Source organism: Dendrobium catenatum, unplaced genomic scaffold (assembly GCF_001605985.2).
Source record: "Dendrobium catenatum unplaced genomic scaffold, ASM160598v2 fragScaff_scaffold_1521, whole genome shotgun sequence".
Classification (NCBI taxonomy): domain Eukaryota; kingdom Viridiplantae; phylum Streptophyta; class Magnoliopsida; order Asparagales; family Orchidaceae; genus Dendrobium; species Dendrobium catenatum.
Window position 1 is genome coordinate 547,642 of NW_021319983.1, and position 18,603 is coordinate 566,244.

Consider the following 18,603-nt stretch of genomic DNA (forward strand, 5'->3'; position numbering starts at 1 on the left):
ACGGGGGAGAGACCTGAGCCAATTTTGCCTGACTCAAGAAGGGACTGTGGCAGATTATCGGGATCGGTTTGAGTACTTGGCTAGCAGATTGGATCACATTCAGAGTCAGCCTTAAAAGAGAACTTCATGAAGGGGCTAAAACCAGAGATCCGAACAGCCGTCAGGGTACTGGAGCCGAGGAACCTGGGAAAGGCTATGGAGCTGGCGCAGTTGGTAGAAGATCAGAAGAAAGCAGAAAAAGGGGCTCGAGGAAACTGCTCAGGAGGCTCTTACAGGACGACGACCACTCTTCTAGCACCCAAGGGGCCTGCATCAGGCAACAGTATGAGACCACCCAGGAGAGCCAGTGGAGGAGGGAGTGGGGAAAATTTCAAGAGGCTGACAGAGAAAGAGATGCAAGATAAGAGGACAAAAGGGTTGTGCTACAGATGTGATGAGAAATACATGCCAGGGATAAGTGCAAGGATCGAACTCTTCATGTTCTCCTTGTCTGTGACGACGAGGAAGACGAGGAGGGAGGTGGAGCAGATCTGGAGAGGAGGAGGAGAAGTTGCACCTGGATGTGGCAGAAGTCCTCTGAACTCAGTAGTGGGATTCACTCCGAGTCACACTATGAAAGTGAAAGGAGAGAGAGCTGACTGTGAGGTGGTTCTTCTAATGATAGTGGGCTACCCACAATTTCATTTCCACTCAGGTCGTCAACGCGACTGGGAGTGAAATTTGGTGGACACCGTTGTTATGGGGTGATGATGGGTGCAGGGAAGGTGGAGAAAGGCCAGGGAATCTGTAAGGGTGTGGTTTGACCATCCAGGAGATCAAGTAAAGGATGACTTTTCCCACTAGAGTTAGGAAGCACTGATGTCATCCTGGGATGAAGTGGTTGCAAACCTGGGGGGAAACCAAAGACAATTGGGGAGCACTCACGATGGAATTAATGGTGGATGGAGAAGGGTGGTCATAAGGGGAGATGCAGGGTTATCCAAAACCATCACATCACTTAGACATGGTTAGGGACGTACAAAAGGTGGGGAAGACTATATGGTGGGACCAACGATTAAAAAGGCGGAAGAGGCGTACGCACTGAGACGCGACTCAAGGCGAGGCGAAGCATTTGCGCGTTGAGGCTTACGCCTCGTTGGATTCGGCGGAGCGTGCGCTTATTTCGCACAGGGCGTAGGCTTCGGTTCGTAACGCCTCGAAGCGAAACAGGCACCGCTTCGATTTGTAGTATATAGACCGAGCGGTGAGAGTCGTATAAGAGTCAAGTATGAGGTAACATACTTGTTTCTGCTTCGGTGGAACTGAAAGGCGAACCGTCGACTTCGACGACCACAGTTCGGTCGAGTTCAAACATAACTGGAGGCGATCGAAGATAACGATTTATTTCTTCTTCTCTTTCTTCCCGTAATCTTCCAGTCATTTGCTTCATGTCCTCGCTTCTTCTTCTCCAGCTTCCTTGTAATCCTCGGTTCTTTTTCACGGCTAGGTAACGATCTTTCTTCCGTTATTTGCTTCATGTCTCGCTTCATCAGATTGTACATGCTCGGTACTGCTCAGTACATGCTCGGTACCGAGGAGTACATGCTCAGTACACGCTCGGTACTGAGCGGTACATGCACGGTACACGCTCGGCTGAGCAGTACATGCTCGGTACACACTCGGTACTGAGCGGTACATGAGTACATGCTCGGTAATGAGCGGTACATGCTCGGTACAAGCTCGGTATTGAGCAGTACATGCTCGGTACACGCTCGGTACTGAGCAGTACATGCTCGGTACACGCTCGGTACTGAGCGGTACATGAGTACATGCTCGGTATTGAGCGGTACACGCTCGGTACACGCTCGGTACATGCTCGGTACATTGAGCAGTACATTCGGTACATGCTCGGTACTAGAGCTACATGTTGGTCACGCTCGGTGCTGAGCGTACATGAGTACATGCTCGGTACTGAGCGGTACACGCTCGGTATTGAACAGAATTTCAAAAATTACTCTTATAATATAATTTTGTTCGGGGCAGGCGCCCCCGGAAACCCCGCAGGGGCGCTGCCCTTGACCACGCGACCTGACCGAGCAGGTCGAACCCGCCAGGGGGCAGCGCCCCCTTGGACCCCCGGCAGACTGGTATATTTTAAAAGCTTTTGCAGTTAAAGTTCTTAGCCTAACGTGTTCGGCTTCTGCATGCGAGCGTAATTGGAGCATTTTCAATCAAATTCATACAAAGAGGAGAAATCGATTGCGGCAGATCGAATAAACAAACTAGTTTATGTTATGTTTAATAAAAAATTAAAAGATAGATATCTCAAATTGCAGAATCAAGGAAATATTGAGAATGAAATTAATCCTTTGCTTGTTGATGAGTTTACAATCTGATGATGAATGGGTTACTCCTAAGAATGCTGATGTTTTGAAGTTGAAGTAAGAGGAGAAACTCATGTCAATGAAGAAGATAATGAAGCAACTGCCCAAGTATATAAAAGGAAGAAACAAAGTGAGATTGAAGCTTCAAAAAAAATTCAAAGGTATTCTTAAATATAATGAATTATTTTGTACTTTACTATTGTTTCATTTTATAGCTAATGAAATATTAACTGATATAGGAGATAAAGGAAAAAATATTATATAAGAAGAGTTTGGGATGACTTTGACATTAATTATGAAGATTCTTCTGAAGACAATCAAAGTGATGACGAGCCTGCTTGGGTCTTGATCCTAAGGGGATGTTTTTTTTTTAAGTGAGTTTATTTTAAATCTTGTATTTCAGTAATATTATCTTAAACAAATCTTCAAATCATAGTTGACATAATATTTTGTTATTTTTTGTCATTATTTATAATTTTAAATTAATTTATTTTAATCGTTTTGAGGTTTACGCCTCGATCCGCCTCGAGGCTTACACCTCGCCTCGTTTAGAAAAAACGTCTCGATTCCCGATTTCGCCTTTTAAAACCTTGGGTGGGACTACATCAGATTGGAAGAGGGAGGGGATGTTTCTCTTTCCATGCGGCCCTTGGTTCAGCAATACAGTAAGGATTTACAGTCACCTCAAGGATGGCCCTCCACCGGAACACGAGCATATCTCCACCTTGAAGACAATGTGGATTTTTGGGAGGGGAGTATTGTTAGACCGGTCCACTGGACCGGTCCAGCGCTCCACGCGGGACGGCAGTTGCGAAAATAGCGAGATCTCCGCCTCCTGCGGAGATCGGGTGGCCCGTCCGCTCAAGTAGAGCTTTTTAGGAAGCGTTTTTTTTTTTTTGGTTTTGAGAGGGAAATTTGAATGTAGGGACTGTTTAGGGATTTCCTTTTGAATTGTATGCATTAAATAGTTGGTTTTTCTAGGGTTGGGGCATCTTGAATTGGCTGAGGTGGCCATCCTTGAGGTGACTGAAAATCCTTACTGTATTGCGGAACCAAGGGCTGCACGGAAAGAGAAACATCCCCTCCCTCTTCCAATCTGATCGCATCCAGCCTGTGTAGTCCCACCATATAATCTTCCCCCACCTCTTGTATGTCCCTAACCATGGTCTTAAGTGATTTCATGGCTTTGGATAGCGCTGCATCTCCCCTTATAACCACCTTTCTCCCATCCACCATTAATTCCATCGTGAGTGCTCCCCAATTGTCCTTGGTTTCCGCCTTTACTTGAATCTCCTGGATGGTCAACACCACACCCTTACAGATTCCCTGGCCTTTCTCCACCTTCCCTGCACCCATCATCACCCCATAACAACCGGTGTCCACCAATTTCACTCCCAGTCGGTTGACGACCTGAGTGGAAATGAAATTGTGGGTAGCCCCACTATCAATTAGTAGAACCACCTCACAGTCAGCTCTCTCTCCTTTCACTTTCATAGTGTGACTCGGAGTGAATCCCACTACTGAGTTCAGAGAGACTTCTGCCACATCCAGGTGCAACTTCTCCTCCTCCTCTCCAGATCTGCTCCCACCTCCCTCCTCGTCTTCCTCGTCGTCACAGACAAGGAGAACATGAAGAGTTCGATCCTTGCACTTATGACCTGGCATGTATTTCTCATCACATCTGTAGCACAACCCTTTTGTCCTCTTATCTTGCATCTCTTTCTCTGTCAGCCTCTTGAAATTTTCCCCACTCCCTCCTCCTACTGGCTTCTCCTGGGTGGTCTCATTACTGTTGCCTGATGCAGGCCCCTTGGGTGCTAGAAGAGTGGTCGTCGTCCTGCAAGAGCCTCCTGAGCAGTTTCCTCGAGCCCCTCTTTCTGCTTTCTTCTGATCTTCTACCAACTATGCCAGCTCCATAGCCTTTCCCAGGTTCCTCGGCTCCAGTACCCTGACGGCTGTTCGGATCTCTGGTTTCAGCCCCTTCATGAAGTTCTCTTTTAAGGCTGACTCTGAAATGTGATCCAATCTGCTAGCCAAGTACTCAAACCGATCCCGATAATCTGCCACAGTCCCTTCTTGAGTCAAGGCAAAGAATTGCTCATAGAAGTCTCCTCCCCCGTTGGTTTGGAAACGCTCTAATAAGCAATCCTTGAACTCTCTCCAGTTCCGGATGGGCTCCCTTCTGTCACGCCACTGATACCATGCCAGAGCTTTCCCTTCCAGACATAGACCCGCCGCTGTCAATTTTTCATCCTCTGTCAACCTGTTGACAACGAAGTAACGCTCCACTTTATAGATCCAGCCATGGCCATCTTTGCCCTCAAAGACGGACATTTTCAGCTTCCTCACCCGTGGGTCTCCTCCGTTTCCCCGGTACCCTCCATAACCTCCCACTCCTCGAAGGGGAAGAGTCCCCCAAGTGTTCCGATCGTCCCTCCGATGATTATATTCGAATCCCTCTTCATACTCACCTCTTCTTCCTTCGAAATCATCACCTCGACGCTGAATCCTTTCGAATTCAGCACCTCTGCGATGAATTTCTTCCCTTCCCCCCTTCAAATTCAGCACCTCGACGCTGGATTCTTTCAAATTCAGCACCTCGGCGATTGAATTCTTCCCTCCTTCCGACCAAGTTAGCCTCCCGTTGGTCGTGTCCACTATTCATCTCCTCTCTAGAAAGCGGTTCTAGAGGGGGCATGTCGTTTTCCTCATCCAGGATCTCCACCTCCGAATTTTTCCTCCCCCTCAAAGGGTTCGGATTTCCTCCCATGCCATGGCCGTCGGTAGTCTTCCTTACTTCCGATGTCGCCGGATTGCTCTTCATTTCAAGTAGTTTCTTCATCATTTCCTCCATCGCGGTGAACTTCCCCTCCAACCAAGGAAATGGTGATTTGATTTTGAAAGTTGCAGAATATTTCCTCAAAATCGGCTTTCAATTGGCCGACTTCGCCTTCTAAGACGTCAACCTTCTTTCCGGCCATCGTTCTTCTAACAGATCCCAAAAAATCTTCTTCCGGAAACTATAAACTTGCTGAAATTTCAGAATTTCAGCCACCGGTGGTCCCAATTCGATGCTCTGATACCAATTTGATAGGAAATACTTAGTTTCAAGTAGTTCCTAGCAAAAACTGTAGTAGAACAAGCAAAAAATTGCTGTTTACAGCAGTGGACAGCAGTTTTTCTCAAGCAAACAGTGAGAAATCGCGGGAAAACTGAGAGAAAAGTCACAGAAAAGCTTGTATTTCACTAGAAGAAAAAGAAAACAGCAAAGATACAATTGATCCTCAATTCGAGAGGAGGATCGATCTCTCCCAAATCTCTAGACGCCGCTAGGCCCAAAGAAAACCTAAATCTAAGAGATCTCAAATTTCAGCCAAATTCAAGATGCCCCAAACCCTAGAAAAATCAACTATTTAATGCATACAATTCAAAAGGAAATCCCTAAACAGTCCCTACATTCAAATTTCCCTCTCAAAACCCTAAAAAACGCTTCCTAAAAAGCTCTACTTGAGCGGACGGGCCGCCCGATCTCCGTAGGAGGCGGAGATCTCGCTGTTTTCGCGAACTGCCGGTCCCGCGTGGACAGGCTGGACCGGTCTAACATGCTTCTCTTCTTTTCTCTTTTTGGTTCTTTGTTTTTTTTTTTATTTTTTTTATTTTGTGTGTGGGTTTGTGGGGGATCTCCAGGGTAGATGGGATTACTTGGGTGTCTTGCATGGATAATTAGTGCAGTGTTTGTGATTTGTAACATACCTGCAGCTGTTTGGATTTCTGAGCCTTTCTTGTAAGGGCAATCAGTGTTTGGTTATCCCCTGTCGCATAATGTTGGGAATGATGTGGAAATGTGGACCATATTTTGTAAATATTATATAACATTAATTTTTTTTCTCCTGGTTAAGCTTACACCTTGTAATTCATAGTAAGATGCCTCTTTGCAACTAGGTGCTTCACCAAGCATTAGGCAGTTGTGGGTTTGTTTTGGGGTTTCAGAACTATGGACTGCAAAACATTTTATCATTATGCATTGCCATATTCCTGTATCATCTTATAAAATACGGAACAATTGTTGGGGGCATTTGTGTGGGTTAGATTATGTGGTGCACCTGTGTTTTCAACATGAATTGTCATATTTCTGTATTATTTTATATTTTCATTTTGCAGTTTATCTTTTTCTTTCCATGCTACCTTTTCTTTTTCTTCTGATTTTTGTATTGTGTATGTGCGTTTAATAGGTTCATAACACACCAATGTCTTTGTATGTGGGTCACCTTTCACCTCATGTCCGACAAGATGAGCTTGAACGGGTTTTCCGGAGATTTGGCCGTTGTCATTTTCAGTTGAAAGATGGATATGGATTTGTGGTGTATGAAGTCGCTGCAAATGCAGAAAGGGCTTTGCGAGCACTGCGGGGCAAACAAATTTGTGGGGAGCAAATATCTCTGAACTGGTCAAACAAACAGCCTAGGCCTTTTCAAAGGCCTACAAGGGGTTCTAGATTTGATGAACCCTTTCGGAGAAGGATTTTCAAGGAAGATGATGATGTTACTGTGTTTAGGAGTTCACAAGATCGAAGGGATTTTTCTACAGATATTCATAGTCCACCTTATAATTTTGGAGGGCGTCGGATTGATGATGCACCTGATAAAGAAGCAGGTCATACTCGTGAAGATGTTGATAGTGTTAGAGAAAACAGAAGTGAGAATTTGACAGGTGCATTAATGGATGAAGACGCAGGTGAACAAAATCCATTGGAACTTGATCGTTGGGGTGAGCCTACCAGTGATATGTTGCCCGGTCATGGAGCTGGGAAGGGTTATGATTTTGATCGTTATGAACCATACCATGGTTACAGCAAGAGAGATGAGAAAGAAGGTAACCAAAGAGCCAGCTCAGACAGTTCTCCCTATAGAATTCATCTAAAAGGACATAGAGAGCACTTCATTGCGGAAGGTGAGAGGAATTTTGATAAATCCATGCACCATGTAGCCTGTTACAATTGTGGTCAAGTGGGTCATATTAAGAGGAAATGCCCTGAAGGAAATGATAGGAGAGAGAGATTTACTAAGTTTGAACAGACGAGGGATGAAATGAGTTTTAGAGATAAAGTGGAAGGAAGACTAAAAAGGTTTCAAGCCAATTCATGGGGAAGGCCAAGCACCAGCAGAGATCCGTTTATAGCTAGACGTCGGACATGGGATAGAAAGGAGTTACATTCCAATAACTCCATAAGGACAGGAAGTTCTCTAGAAAGAAGGGATAAACACAGATCCAAGCTGCGTTCTCGGTCTCAAACTAAGAAGGTAACAAAGAAGAAATACTCATCAAAGAAAAGACCAGAGAAAAAAAGAAGAGCAAAAGCATCTGACACTTCATCAATGTCTTCTGATTCTTCTAAATCAAGCTCAGGACGTTCACATTCAAAATCTATTTCTGGTAGCAGATCTCGTTCAACATCTAGAGCGTCTTCTAGATCCCATCCAGCATCTTCTAGGTCAAGGTCTGTTTCGGACTCATCTTATGCCAAATCTAAAAGTTCTAGATCAAGGTCTAAATCTTTGTCAAGATCTAAGTCAAGGTCAAGTCCACTGAGGTCACTGTCGCTCTCTATCTCATTGGGTCGGAAGTCATCATCTTCACCAAAGAATATAGAAGGAAACGTTTCTATAACTAACACCCTGAAGAACAACTCTGAGCATATGGAATGCCTAGAGTCCAAGCAATCGTCTAAAATGACCAACTCTGAAGTAAAGACCTTGAAAGATGCAAATTCATTATCTCCATTGGGTGTTGAGAGTCAATTTAATGCAGAATATTCTGGAAAAAATAGTGTCAGTTCTTATAAATCTGATTTGAAAACTGCATATAATGAAACTGATGCATGTTTTGACTTGCTCAATGGTGCTGCTTCTGCTTCTGGAAATTATCCGGAGACAAGTGCACTGCAGAATTCTCTTATGATGAAGCCAGCAGAACAAGCAGCAGTTGGCCCTACTACGATATCAACAGGGGAAATGCTCTCAGCACTTCATCATTATGGACTGGTGTCACATAAGGAGGATGAGTTGGATATTCCAGTTGAGGGCTACTTTGGTGCTGCTCGGCTATGGCCATGGGAGATGATATACTATCGGCGATTGAAAAGGGGACCGATTACCACTGAAAATTATGCCAAGAGGCTTGAACAAAACAGGGAATTTGGTATTGTCGATAAGTACGTTAGAAGCAGTAGTGGTTGGGGAGAACGTCAAAGGAATCCATGATCAGGATGGACATTTGAGTGTTATGTCGTTGATAGTGTTTTGTCAAAATCTATGATTTTGTGGTAAGGTGCACCTTATCAGGTAAAGGATTTACAATGCTATTATTTACTGAACAGTTCAAAGCTGTGTTTGACACAAACATTTGTAGCTGCTTAGACTTAAGTGAAAGTTTCTTATGTGGACTAGAAGTTGTGGTCATTCAGTGAGTTTTTTTTTAATAGATCATCTGACATATTGTTGTTTCCTATTTAACTTTTAAATGTTATATCTTTGACTGTTGCTTGCAGAAGTTGGTTGTTGCGCTATCTTGCATATTTAGTAATTTGTGCATCTAGTAGATTTTGCTCTTCCTGAGGCCTCCAAATGTGCACTCTTATAGTTGCTTTTTCAGAATGAGCTTAGCAACTGACTTGAAGCTACTGATCATCATCATCCTGATTAACCTTATCCCAACTATTTATGAAGCTTGAAGCGAAAGATCAGATGGTAGAATGTTGGTGGCAGCAAATAATTTTGTGGTACTTTTATGCAAAGGACATGATTCCTCATAATAATCTTTATTTCTTTCTATGCAAGTATGGGAACTGCACGTAATTGCCAATGTTAAAAGTGATTTCACGAGTGCAGCTTCGGCTTTACAGTTAACAATAAAGGAGTTTGTGATTCAGGAAGTAGATTTTGTCTTTCAATAGCTCGTGCTGCTGGTAGGTTCGCAGTTTGATGAGGCACCTGTTTTACATGACATTGTAAATCTACCTATAGATTTTGTTTACTGAATGATTAGTAAGGTTTTGAGCTAGATGATTTGCTGACTCCAGAGTATTACTAGGGGGAACTCTGGAAGGATGATTTGTATTTTTAAGTGTAACTAGAATCTAAGAGATGTATTTCAAATAATTTGAAGATGTCCGGAAAGTTTATCAAATCTCTCATTCAGTTTAGCAAAATCATTTTTATGAACTTTATGGAATATCTTATGGGGCCAATATATGCATCTGCTGCTTGGTTGTTGGTTCTGGTCTGGAATTTAATAGTTTCATGAGCTAACGGGCATCATTTAAGGGAATGCATTATAATAACGCATTCAAGTTGTATGATGATTTTTTATCAAAGAAATCTTATAAAGTTTTTAAATGCATATGGATTATTCTGTCCAATTATCGGTAAAATTTATTTATGGTTCTTTCCATAAGAGGGACATTGCAACTCTAGCAGCTCATGTTATTGTGATCTTTTTTTTGACTTCTTAGTAAAGTGCTATTTTGAGTTTTTTTAAACCGTTAATGCCTGCCTGCTTGTGATTAATATTTTGCTTTACAAGCTTTATCAAAATTTTATAATATTTAATTTGTTGCTCATTTTGAGTACATGATAAATTTGTACATTAATCATTTCTGAATCATCTAGAAAACAGTGAAGAATATATCTCATAGCCCTCGAAGCTCCAGCAAGTGCGAGGTGAGATTCTTATCAGCACAGTTTTGCAGCTCAATTTTCGCATATTTGACTTGTTTGGGCAACTGATGACTGATCTTGGGTTATTGCTTTCTCTAGATGGGTAGCCTGTCACATGTCGGCCATCTCTCAAGTTTGGATGGAGTTGTTGAATCTTTTGTTCCCAACAGGTTTCACAAACAACAAACGAAACTATGCCTTTTCTTCTGATAAGCACTATATATTATATTAGTTTCCTTAACTTTGTGCATGTTTGTGTTCTAATTACAAGGGAGAGAAGAAAATAGGATGTCTCATGAGATTTTGTGGGGATGTGAGGGAGGCTGGACCATGAATGTTTTGATAGTGATGGTTGTACTTGCAAGCATCTTAGTCAATATATATCATGGAGGGTCCGGGGGACAGGAAAACAGTATAGTATAGTTGTTGATGCTGTGGGTTGGTGTGGAATCTAATGTGGGGCTATTTGATGCAGAATGCAAGGGTGGGATGGCTGGGTGTGGGAGGGGAGCTATTGTGTGGTTGACATTGAAAGCGCTTCATTAAAAAAAAAAAAAAAAACAACTTTTTTTTTTGTCCTCCCAAGGTAGTGTAACAATTTTATAGGGTAAATTAGCGGGCGTCAGCTAGCTTAGTTGTTAAAAGTGTTCTAAAATATTGCCATATGATTAATAAAGGCTTCATTATTTGGTGGTTTGTAGAAAATGATGATTTTGTTCTCAGTTGATGTTATGCGTGACAAATAAAATATGGATAGAGATATTTTGAAGGAATTTTTAAACTACATAAGATGATGAAATCTAGTAAATTTATTATTTTTTAATACATGATTTCCAAGTCAAGGAACCAAATAGGGCCCAACTATGAGTGGAAGGAAATTAAAAAAAAAAAAAAAAAAAAAGCTCAAATGAATGGTTACAGATTCATAGTCGTCCCACAAATTGTTTAACTTTAATTTCATTTCCTTAGTTTCTTCGCTATTGTATCCAATCAAAGCCTGAGTTCTCTTGAGTTTGATTTTGTTAAGTTGCCTTAGCCATGAACTGTTTGCATAGTCCATAAGAAGGTTTTTCCCATCATGTACTCCAGCTGAGGATAGCAGCAATGAGAACAGCCGGCATTAATCTGTAAACTGGATTTGATCATAAAATTTCTTCAATCATTTATTTTTTCAAAATTTCAAATAGTAAGTATTTTTCAAATATTTTAGTAGGAATTGTAGGCAGATTTGACCTGAAATCATTAAATTTCTTTAATTATTTTTTTTTCAAAATTTAAAATAGGTAGTAATTTTCAAATAATGAAACATTTTTTCTCTTGTATTTCTTCTCAATGAGCTGAGGCATTTATATAAATGGTGGTAAAGTTGAAGCCCAGATTGAGGAAAACAGCAGTGATTGCTTTGCATTTAGTATTGCCTTGTTTTTTTGTTGCGTATTCATGAAAGTGGGGGAGTGAATGAAAGGAACGGAATAGGGGTTGCACTTAAATTGGTATTTATCATCTGACGTAATCCCTCATTATTCTCAACTGCCTCACTTACTCTTCATTCAATTGAGTTTTTATTGTTAATAACTCCAGCAATTCAAAAGCCTTCTCTTTCCTTTCCCTGTTCACAACTTGACACTCTCCTTTGCCATTTCCAAGCTGCATTAGTTCATACAAATTACTTGATATGTATATGCGAGAGAGAATTCTGAATAAGAGTAGGAATGAAATAAGACGAAATTTCTATGTATATGATAACTTGACTGGAGAATTTGGGCTTTTCAGAATTGTCCAGTTTACATTAGCTTCAATAGAAGGGTAAAACGTAGGCGAACACAAACAAAATAGAGAAAGACAGAAGCTATACTAAGAAGATGAAAGCTAAAAGATTAAGAAGAACAAAGCACTGAAATCTATGGCTAATAATAATGGCTGGGTTTGGTGGATTGAGCAGAGAGCTGCAGAAACAAGATGAAGCATGACATCCCTTAACTCTTCCTATTCATCTTGTTGTTTGCGCTGTCATGCAGGAAGTCAAGGAGGACCGTGCTCTTGCACTTGGGGCACTTTGGATCATCCTCTGATAGCATGACATACATAAGGCAGCGAGGGCAGCCGGCGAGAACCATCGAAGTTGCTTCAGGGCTGTTCGAACACCTGAGTCCCTGTTCCCCCTCCGACGACACACACGAGCTTGGCGGAGATGTTGACAAAGGCGAACCACTCTGCGAGCCATCAGAGCTTCTGTTATCAACAGCCATCCTTGAGGGGTTCCCCCTCCTTGGCAGTGACAGGTTCAGCTTCAGATCCAGCCGTGGGCTCTTTCCACTTCGGCTCATCTCTCCTCTTCTATATCAGACACTATCAATGTTTTAAAACAATACAAATATACACCAGTCATATACACAAATAGACAGATAAGAAAAAAGAAAAAAAACCTTAGGGAATATCTCCCAGCTTCTTAGAGCTGCCGGAGGAGACCGAGCTTCGCCGGAGGGAGATAGCAGCTGCGGAGAGAAGAAGGCGTATGTTTCCTGATGTGGATGTGAAAGTTGAGAGCCTCCTGTGACATTATATAAAGATTTCAGGCTGTGGACTAAGTAGGTCTCAACTTTTTCTTTAATGCACAGCACAGAATAAATACTCTTCCCTTCTCTTTCTATCATCTCTTCAACTCTATTTTATATACAAACTTTATTCTATTTACTCTTGAGGTCTCCCCTTCTGGAGGCCTAAGATTGAATGGAATTGATTAATCTTTAATCCTGCAATTATTTATTCATGAACAGTGCTGTAGATGAGATTTTGCAGCTAACAGATCATTGAAACTTTTAAGAATCCCTCCCAGAAAGAAATTTACTGATGCTTCTGTTGCATTTATTGTTGCTGTAGTCGGTGAAATATGGATGACAAAAAAAAAAATATTAACTAAATCTCCATCTTCTCCCTTGCCCTACAGCCAGTCAGACCTCTGTTTCTGGAGAGATTATTCTGTGCGGACATCAGACATAGCTTATTGTCCAAAGACGAATCAGGTGCAGCCACGTCATCTAGTACCGAGCAGTACTGAGTAGGAGGTTATGTGGCGCATTTTCATTGGACTCTAGACGATGTTCGACGTCTGCACAGAATAATTCATCATCCTGTTTCTGATTATAATTTTGAGATTATTAGGATATTATAAGAGCCACTAGGGTCAAAAGCTTGAGAAATGCTTGCCCAGGTTATTCCACTTGTCATGCTTTGATAAGAAGAATGGTAACAATTTTTTTTTTTAGAATTTTTTTTTATTCAAAAAGTAATTGGTTTTGACATTTTGTATGGTACCACAAAGCAAATAATAATAATAAAAAAAATATACAGAACAAATTTGCTCCCAGTTTTGCCATGTGGACTGCTGCATCGAAGTATGCAAGCTCTTCCATTAATAGTATTTACTCCTAGGTTTTAATTGATGTATAAATGTTGTTCAGTAAGTCAGCCTTGATTTTGTGAGGATTGTAATTTCTTATTTTAATTTCCCTTATTTCCCCCCAAATTTTATATTTTATAAATATATCATATTAAATTTTGACATTTAGATAAATAGAAACTGAGAATTGACATAAGCTTCCATTGCAGTATTTTATAAAATTACTTGTAATGTTAAAAACAACTTTTCTTCATACAAATTTTTTAAAAGCAATTAAAACGAAATTATGGTTCTATTCGAAAAATAAAATAAACAGAAAGTTGGTCCAAAATTAACTGCTTTTTAAAATAACTTTTATACTGAAAAACAACAAGAAAGTCGTCCCAAATGAAAATTAAGAGACTCTTAATTTCCCCCTCATATATGTATTGTATATCAGTTAATAAGATTGCTTAGGCTTCGTTTGGGACGGCTTTCTTACCGCTTCTTAAAGCAGCTTTCTAGTATAAAAATTAAAATTTTTATACTGAAAAGCTGTTTTAAGAAGCAATAAGAAAGCCCCTCGTTTGGGACGGTTTTCTTACTGCTTTTTGAAGCAGTTTTCTAGCACAAAAAATAAAATTTTTATACTAAAAAGCTGCTTTGTGAAGCAGTAAGAAAGTCGTCCCAAACGAAGAGCCTTAGTCTCTTTCAAAAATTTATTTATCTCCTTCCAAATTGTGCAATAGGATTTATGAATTTCAAAGACTCCAAAGGATCTTAACTGAGCAAATAAATGGTATTGAATGCATCTGTGGTAAAACCAGAAAATAATGCTATAAAAACATACTAATTTTAGCAAATGGTTATTTACTTGCAATTTATTGCAAGATATACGAGACGTGTAGCTTCAAAACTCAGTTGGTTTTCATCTTAGTTATTATATGATAAGCTCGCATTAATTTTCCCTTTGGTTTTGATCCATGTGAGGACAAATCAGTCAGGTAAGATAATTAATTACATTGTCAAACCTCTCTAAAGTCTTACTTATGCAAATTATTCTCTCTAATTTGTTCAACTTCTTTCACTTTCAGGTCACTCATTAGTCATTTCTCTATATTGCAAATTTGATTTTGCAATCCAGATTATTGTAGAATAATTAAAGGATAATTTAGTTTTGTTTATCTAATTATCAACAAGGAATTGAATTAATATATATCTCTCTCTCTCTCTCTTCACATGACATAATACATGGTGTTTATATTTAGATCATTGATATTTTAAAATGAGAACAAGTGTGGCACATCTTGCATGAATTTTGATTTCATGGAGCCCACGTTGTTGTTCTTACTTGTTTCATTAGGAAGGCATGATCTATATATTATCTCCAAAAAATAAATTTATGTTAAATGATAACAGTTTTTTTTTTTTTTTGGGTATCCCTAATTCAAAATTGGTTATTGATTTTTGGGACAGCTATTTCGTTGTTTTGCTTTTCAAACAACAACCACAATTTCGCTTGACTAGCAAAAATTTCTATGATAGAAAGCTATTTTTTACAATAAAGATAGTCAAGTTATTATTTTCCCCACAACAACTTCAGAACAACCTTATAAAATGTTGCAGTCGTACCAAATAAACCCTTATTCATATGTTAAGTAAGGGATATATAGTTCATTATTTTCCATTTTCAGTTAAAATCACTCCACTTAAACTCTAGTCTTGATCATAAAACCTAACGTGTTAAACTATTTGCCAAACGGTCGAGTGTCAATTACCTTAAAAAAAAAACAAAAAAACAAAGAAAACTACTTAAAAATTAGAAAAATAAACATAACACATGCCTTATAAGTCATAACTAATGGATGCCAATTAAGTAATTAATCATCTCTTTCACCACTCTAAATCTTTTTTATTAAAACTAAATTATTTCATTTACCTTTAGGAGATTAATAGTAGACTAGTAGTAGCATTAGGAGGAGGGATTAGTTCATGTTAGAAAAGAAAGAAAAAAGAAAAAAAAAAAAGTTAGTTTTTTTCTTAAATTTTGTATTTTAACTATGATGACTGAAAATCTTTCCACCACTCATCACGATTCCATAGAGCATTGAAGGCAGGGAGAGAGATTAATGTGGCTTTTATTTTTGGACAAGTTATATAAATAGTTTTTGACTTGGGAGGTTCCCCCTCATTACTCTCGCACTAGGAAGAGTTAATGTGGGGATATGGTTTAATATTGTATTATTTATTAATCAATCCTCGTGTTATTATTTGGTATTCGGTGCTACTACTCCATCATCATGTGCCCATCTTTTATGACCCTTTGAGGTGAGATCTAAGAAGAGTCATTAAGAGATAGGCAAGGATTTAATGATGGTGGAGATTAAACTATTTTTCTTTGTATTAATTGTACGCAACACTGCAAGCTTTCTTTCTCATGAACTTTCAAGCTTTCATTTATATTTGCATTCAATGGAGGCTTCATGAGAGCTTCCAGCTTTTGATTGCTCATCTCAGAGCCCAGAATTTAACTGCTCCATTTTTTTTTTAAAAGCTTTATTCATTTCAGAATTCAGAATAGTCGTAATATTTATTATTTTTCTTCGATTGATTGATTGTTGAGCTTGCTTTTTCATCTCATTAATTAATTGCCTCGAATCTCTTTCTGTAATCATAATTGCTTTGCTGAGCTCTCTCTCTCTCTCTCTCTCTCTTTCTCTCTTTTCTAATGGAGAAGTTATTAAGCTTGATGGATGATACTGTAGAACATTGCCAGCTATTTTAATGGAAATTTGCTGTATTTATTTGTTGCTGTTAATTTTTTCTGTATCAGAAGAAAATACAGAAGCATTTAACTGAACAAATTTATTTTGTTTAATATGGTGATATCGGATAAAGGTGCAATAATACTGCTGAGTAAAAATTAAATTTGCTGTCATACTTTTATTACAAATATAAAGGCTGATTTGTTTCAGAATAATTAAAATAGGTAGCTGAACCAGAGCTCATCAAATCCTTGCTAGTCGCTTCATCATGTTCAACTATGCCATAGGTTGCATTCAATGAGAGACATTTCATGAGAAAAATACACTAAAGAGTTTTTTTTTGAATTGGAAGTTCATTCCAATGGACAAATGATATGCAAATAATATTTTGCATAATTATTTGTGAAGTAGATAAAGCATAATATAGTTTATGATTATCTATAGCCTGGCTAAATCTACTGCATGTTATTATTTATAAATCCATTAGTGTAGGAAGACATAGGGAGGACTATCCATAGACCTTTTTATATGGGCAAAGCATAGTACAATCATTAAACTTCAAGAGTTAGATAGGCCTATATTATAAATGGAACCTCTAGTTTAGGTAAACCATATATAGTGTTATATTCAATATCATTCATAGCTTAAATATTATCTTATGTTAGGTATGAATTTTCAAATTTTAGATAAGATTTGGCATGAAATGTGAAAATTCAATCAACTTTAATGTAAGAGGAAGTTTAGTATCTGGGATGCAAACAATGAAAAATATAAGAAAATACTATGATTTGATCAGATACTATAATGAGTGATCGGTAGTAAACATTAAATGCATAAAAATATAAGAACTTAAGTTCTTATTTTAATATTATTGAACTACTTCCATTGTATATACGTGAGAGGATTCCTACAGTATCGAGGAAGAAAAATAATGCAAGAATCTTGGGAGATGGATCACCATTGATTAATTAAGTATATTCAGATGATCTGTCATTGTGCCAACATCATGCTTAGTTGTATTTGCATTTAATCTTCTCATTAACTCTAACAATTATGGTTGTAACACATGCCAAGTTCATCATTTATTTATAGTGTATCCCATAATTACAGAATTTGTAACGTATTTGGTGACTTAATTTGTATTCTATAAAAAAAAATTTTCTCAATAGTTTTTCTGGGGTCCCAAGAGGAAGTAGAGAGTCTCAACTAAAACTCTTTCTTTAATTTCTCTTCATGTTGTAATATACGACTAAAATGGCTTCCAACATATTAAAACATTCAATGGTTATATTTTCCTCCAATTTTAGAAGTTATTAAGTATGATATAATTCCAAAACAAATCATCATACTTTTTTGAATTTCTTCTTAATCTTCAAAATCATGCAATTCTTGTCTCTTGTTTGATATTTAATAAGATATTATGACCACATAAATGTCCTTGGCTTTATAAATTAAGGTAAAGCAAAAGAAGCCTTGCCCAGATGAAGAAATTGTTATAAATGATGCTTCCTTGAGGATTATTGTTGGCTTCCATGAGCTTTAACTCATAACACATGTTTTGATGATCACTAACATAATTCGATTTAATAATTACTATATTATTTCATGGGATTATACACATACTATAGGAATTAGAACTAATAAGTGTAGGTGTGCACAAAGATTGAATTCAAATAAAATGTATATGGAACCAAGGTGACTCAAGCGAGGACGTAAATCAAGATCTTGAGGACAAGATAAAGAAGTCAATAGTAAAAGCATCAAGCTTGGTCTACTTGGATTCAAAATGCAAAAAAAAAAAAAAAAAAAAAAAGGTTGAGTCATAAATTATATATTTTTTATTTTTATTTTAATTAAAATAAATTTAAGAAACAATTAGCACACACACGGTAAAGTGAGCAAAAAATGATTCTAAAAATTTTCTTTCTAAAATAATAAAAAAACAAAGACTGATGATGAACTAATTATATTATACGATCATTATTACACTGTATGATATACACCATACTGTACGATAAGATCAATCTAAGTTATGACATTAAAAAAATACTAGTATTAACTAATCATACCGTACGATATTAATCATTATATATATATATATAATTACTTTCCCACAATAATTTAATCATGTTGCAAAAATTAAGAGAGCAATAAATGAGAATCAAGTATAACAAATCATATAATAAGATGTTAATCATATTGACCGATCAAATAGAATTTACATCTATTATATTTTGTCATTTGAACTAATCATATAGTATAATGTCAATCACACTAGATGATCACAGTTTGATTTTAATAATATCCGACTATTTGAACAAAACATACTATACACAGTTAGGATTATACTATTATCTTCCTATATTTTAAGAAAAAGATGT

The 18,603-nt window shown here is 38.1% G+C and overlaps 2 protein-coding genes across 6 annotated transcripts in view; one reads left to right on the forward strand and one right to left on the reverse strand.

Annotated features, from left to right (window-relative positions):
* The window catches only part of LOC110096664 (serine/arginine-rich splicing factor 4), a 15,207-nt gene extending 5,659 nt beyond the window's left edge, over positions 1-9,548 (forward strand). The window contains exons 3-4 of one of the 3 annotated variants that reach the window (XR_003702925.1): positions 6,596-8,825; positions 8,911-9,548. Coding sequence is in view for 1 of the 3 variants with exons in the window: in XM_020822715.2 (XP_020678374.1) it covers positions 6,611-8,623 (2,013 nt within the window). In the remaining 2 variants the exon portion in view is untranslated. The other 2 variants (XR_003702926.1, XM_020822715.2) reach the window with 2 other exon arrangements.
* A 2,243-nt stretch (positions 9,549-11,791) lies between these two features.
* Positions 11,792-12,833, reverse strand: LOC110096658. Of its 3 annotated transcripts, none has more exons than XM_020822701.2 (2): positions 12,505-12,833; positions 11,792-12,427 (listed from the first exon to the last, which is right to left on the reverse strand). In XM_020822701.2, exon 2 carries the CDS (start codon positions 12,403-12,405, stop codon positions 12,055-12,057), a length of 351 nt encoding a protein of 116 aa, XP_020678360.1. In that variant the 5' UTR covers positions 12,406-12,427; positions 12,505-12,833; the 3' UTR covers positions 11,792-12,054. The 3 variants fall into 3 exon arrangements, with proteins under 3 accessions (XP_020678360.1, XP_020678359.1, XP_020678358.1); XM_020822700.2 differs by having other exon boundaries at positions 11,792-12,412; positions 12,505-12,830; XM_020822699.2 differs by having other exon boundaries at positions 11,792-12,415; positions 12,505-12,822.
* Between the last annotated feature and the right edge of the window lie 5,770 nt (positions 12,834-18,603).

Coding starts and splice junctions, on each gene's coding strand:
- LOC110096658 (XM_020822701.2), bottom strand. CDS start 12,405: ATGAGCCGAAGTGGAAAGAGCCCACGGCTGGATCTGAAGCTGAACCTG.